Source organism: Bison bison, unplaced genomic scaffold (genome assembly GCF_000754665.1).
Source record: "Bison bison bison isolate TAMUID 2011002044 unplaced genomic scaffold, Bison_UMD1.0 scf7180017864353, whole genome shotgun sequence".
Lineage (NCBI taxonomy): Eukaryota > Metazoa > Chordata > Mammalia > Artiodactyla > Bovidae > Bison > Bison bison.
The window spans coordinates 3267735-3270864 of record NW_011494925.1 but is presented as its reverse complement, the minus strand read 5'-3'; the positions used below and the strand labels follow the sequence as shown (position 1 = coordinate 3270864).

The window sequence follows — 3130 nt, the reverse complement described above, 5'->3', positions numbered from 1 at the left end:
GCCACAGCAGGGGCTCAGTGCGTCTTCCTCTACTGCCGCCCTGGTTTCTCCCAAGTAGCTTAGCCCCTTCCTTCTTGGGGCTAATGCGGCTTCAGGCGGTGAAGAATCCGCCTACAATGCGGGAGACCCAGGTTCGATCCCTGAGTCGGGAAAATCCCCGGGGCAAGGAAATGGCAACCCAGTCGAGTGTTCTCGCCTGGGAAATCCCATGGACAGAGGAGCTTGGAGTCCATGGGGTCGCAAAAGAATCGGACACGACTGAGCAACTGCACTTTGAGGAGATGGGGGAAGGCTGGCCTTTGGGGGCTTGGGGACAAAGGTCCAGGGGGCGGAGACACTGGTTTCCAGCCATGCACACTCCATCACCACAGGCCACGGTCTCTAGTTCGGTCTCTAGTTCTTTCTTCTGGAGAGGTTCTAGTCTGTTCCCCTTCCCTGGGTAAGACTTCTTCCAGAGGGACAGCTCAAAGTTTGCTTCTTTATGCAAGAGAAGATTCGACCCCCCGTGGACACGGCAGCCTCTGTGCTGCTCTGCAAGTGGCAGGTGAATTTTATGTCCCACTCCAGGCTGTGCAGTTTAGTCACAAAGTCCTGTCAGACTCTTTTGCAACCTCGTGGACTGTAGCCATCCAGGCTCCTGTGTCCATGGGATTTCCCAGGCAAAAAATAATGGAGTGGGTTGCCATGCTCTTCTCCAGGGCATCTTCCCAAGTCAGGAATCCAACCCGTGTCTCCTGCGTTGGCAGGCGGATTCTTTACCGCTGAGCCAGCAGGGACACCCCCACTCCAGGCAGCGCAGGTGTGCCAAGAATTAACCAAGGTGTGGAAGCAGCAGGAAGACTCAGACTCTGGGGGTGGGATGTAGCCATCTGGGTTTGGAAGCCAAGCCCTCCAGGCGATTACTGATGTGCTCAGTGTGAGAACTAGTGAGCTAGGGGACGGGCAGATGGGCCCCCCTTTGGCCCATGTTGCAGTGTTGCCCAGGTGGGTGGAGGGTGTGTCTCCCAGGTAACCTGTAAGAACGATGACCCGCAGTCATTCACTTTTTTCAGGTCCTCCCTGTCGGGTCTTGAGAATTTGTCCAGTGGTTGCAAATGAACTAGGAACCCCTCTTTACTTCTTGCTCTCAAACTGCTGCCAGAAAGCACGCTTTTCAAACAGATTTCCACAGTCTTAAGTAGAGAAGGAAGTAATTCTCACCAGTCCTTTCCAGTCTGATGCTAGGATGGAGTCTGATGATGATGCAAGTTAGGTAATTTTGTGCAGGAAGAACTTTAAGATTCATCCTGATGTGATCTAAGAAGCCTCACACAGGTTTTTCTGCTCATTTTGTTACTATTCTTATTGTAGGCGCATAGAGTTATGCTTCCAATAGTTGTAATCCATTCTACGATTACACTAAAAATTAGAAAATACATCTGGCTCTTGTTGGGAAATGAGACGGAATCAGAGCTGGAAGAGAGAAGTATCAGAGAGTGGAAATTCCACCAGGGTCCCGTAGGAAGCTGAGGAGATGACCAGGGATTATCAAAAGAAGAGAAGGGTCTTGCAGCTCCAAAAATAAATTATGAAAGACAGTAGACTCATTATTGGTAAAGAATCTGCCTGCAGTGCAGGAGACCTGGGTTCAGTCCCTGGGTCAGGCAGATCCCCTGGAGAAGGAAGTGACATCCCACTCTAGTATTCTTGCCTGGGGAATTCCATGGACAGAGGAGCCTAGAGGGATGCAGTCCATGGGGTCGCAAAGAGTCGGACACAACTTAGTGACTAAACCACCACTGATATATTTTTAGTGTATTAACCAGGATAAATAATGAAACGAGCTATTCTTTTGGCTAAGGAGATAGAGAAAATCAATTAAAATGATAATTTCTGTTGCAGTGCCTGAATTAGTAATTAGGCAAAGCTCTCAAATAGGGAAAAGTTCCCTGTTCATTTTCCCCCTTATTCTCCACATATCTTGAAATAAATTATTTTCCCTCCTCCGTTTTACTGAATAATCCCCACGAAACTTTACTGCCTTCTGGCATCAATCTTGAAGGAAGAACAGAAGCAACAAGCTGGGAATGTGCCTTCTGACTTTGCATAGATTTGAGGAGAAAATGAACCCTTTTTTGAGATGCTACCAAAGGGAGAAAGCTGGTATGTTGAGGCTGACCTGTGAAGGCTTGTGAAATGCCACAGACTCCATCAAACTCATCCAGTCTTCTAATAGCTCTTTAATACCTTGAAGCTATACATTGCCTGATTTGGGAAGAGTCCAGGTTTTCTCAGGTTTGAGCTCATCTTTTTGTTTTTTTCCTAATTCAGGTGGTGGAGGAAAATCTGCATAATTTAGACATTCTTTTTTCTGGTTTTGAAGCCTTTTGGGTTGAAGCCAGGAAGATAAAATCTGAAATTGCAGGGGGTCATCACATTTTCATGCTGATAGTGGGACTTAGTTTTTGATGCTGTTGCATCTGGGACCATAGGTATTGATCCTAATTCGACCACTTTGGCCCTGCCACTTGCCCCTGTCAGTTGGAAACCAGTCAACTCAATAACAGGCCATAAATAGACAAGGTCCTTGTTGCCCACCTCATTCTCCCCATCACACCCTCGACCTGCCCCTTGAATGTAGTTTTCGTTTGTTGCTTATATTCATAGGAATAAGTGACCTGTGTCTCGTAGCTTTTATATTCCTGAGCCTTGAATGTCAGAAGCCAAAGTGGTAAAGCAGTGGAGGGGGAAGTCAATTCATTTGTAAGAACTTTCAGAGATTCAACATTAAGATCTGAGAAAACTTTCAAAGCTGCAGAGCGATCCTGGTCCCACGTTCCCAACTCTCAGTGACCACAGCGGTCCTTCTGCAGTTAAAGCCTTGCAGTCCGGCCTGTGTCAGCAGCCGTGCGTCCCCAGCACGGCCCGGCCCTCCTCCCTGCGGCCAGAACCCCACGCCCCGCGTCCTCCTGATGGCCGTGTGCTGTTTAACTCGCAGGTGGTGGCTATCGATGTGGACATGGCTTTTTTCGAACCTAAAATGAGGGAAATTCTCGAGCAGAACTGCACGAGGGATGAAGACTGCAATTTCTTTGATTGTTTTTCAAAGTGTGATCTGCGAGCGCACAGGTGCGGGGCCCAGAGAGCCAAC

The 3130-nt window shown here is 48.3% G+C and overlaps 1 protein-coding gene across 1 annotated transcript in view; it reads left to right on the top strand.

The window, feature by feature from the left end:
* FAM69C (family with sequence similarity 69, member C) overlaps positions 1-3130 on the top strand; it is an 8147-nt gene that overhangs the window by 1137 nt on the left and 3880 nt on the right. The window contains exon 2 of the mRNA XM_010855090.1: positions 2885-3124. Coding sequence (XP_010853392.1) covers positions 2885-3124 — 240 coding nt within the window. The remainder of the gene's footprint in view (positions 1-2884; positions 3125-3130) is intronic.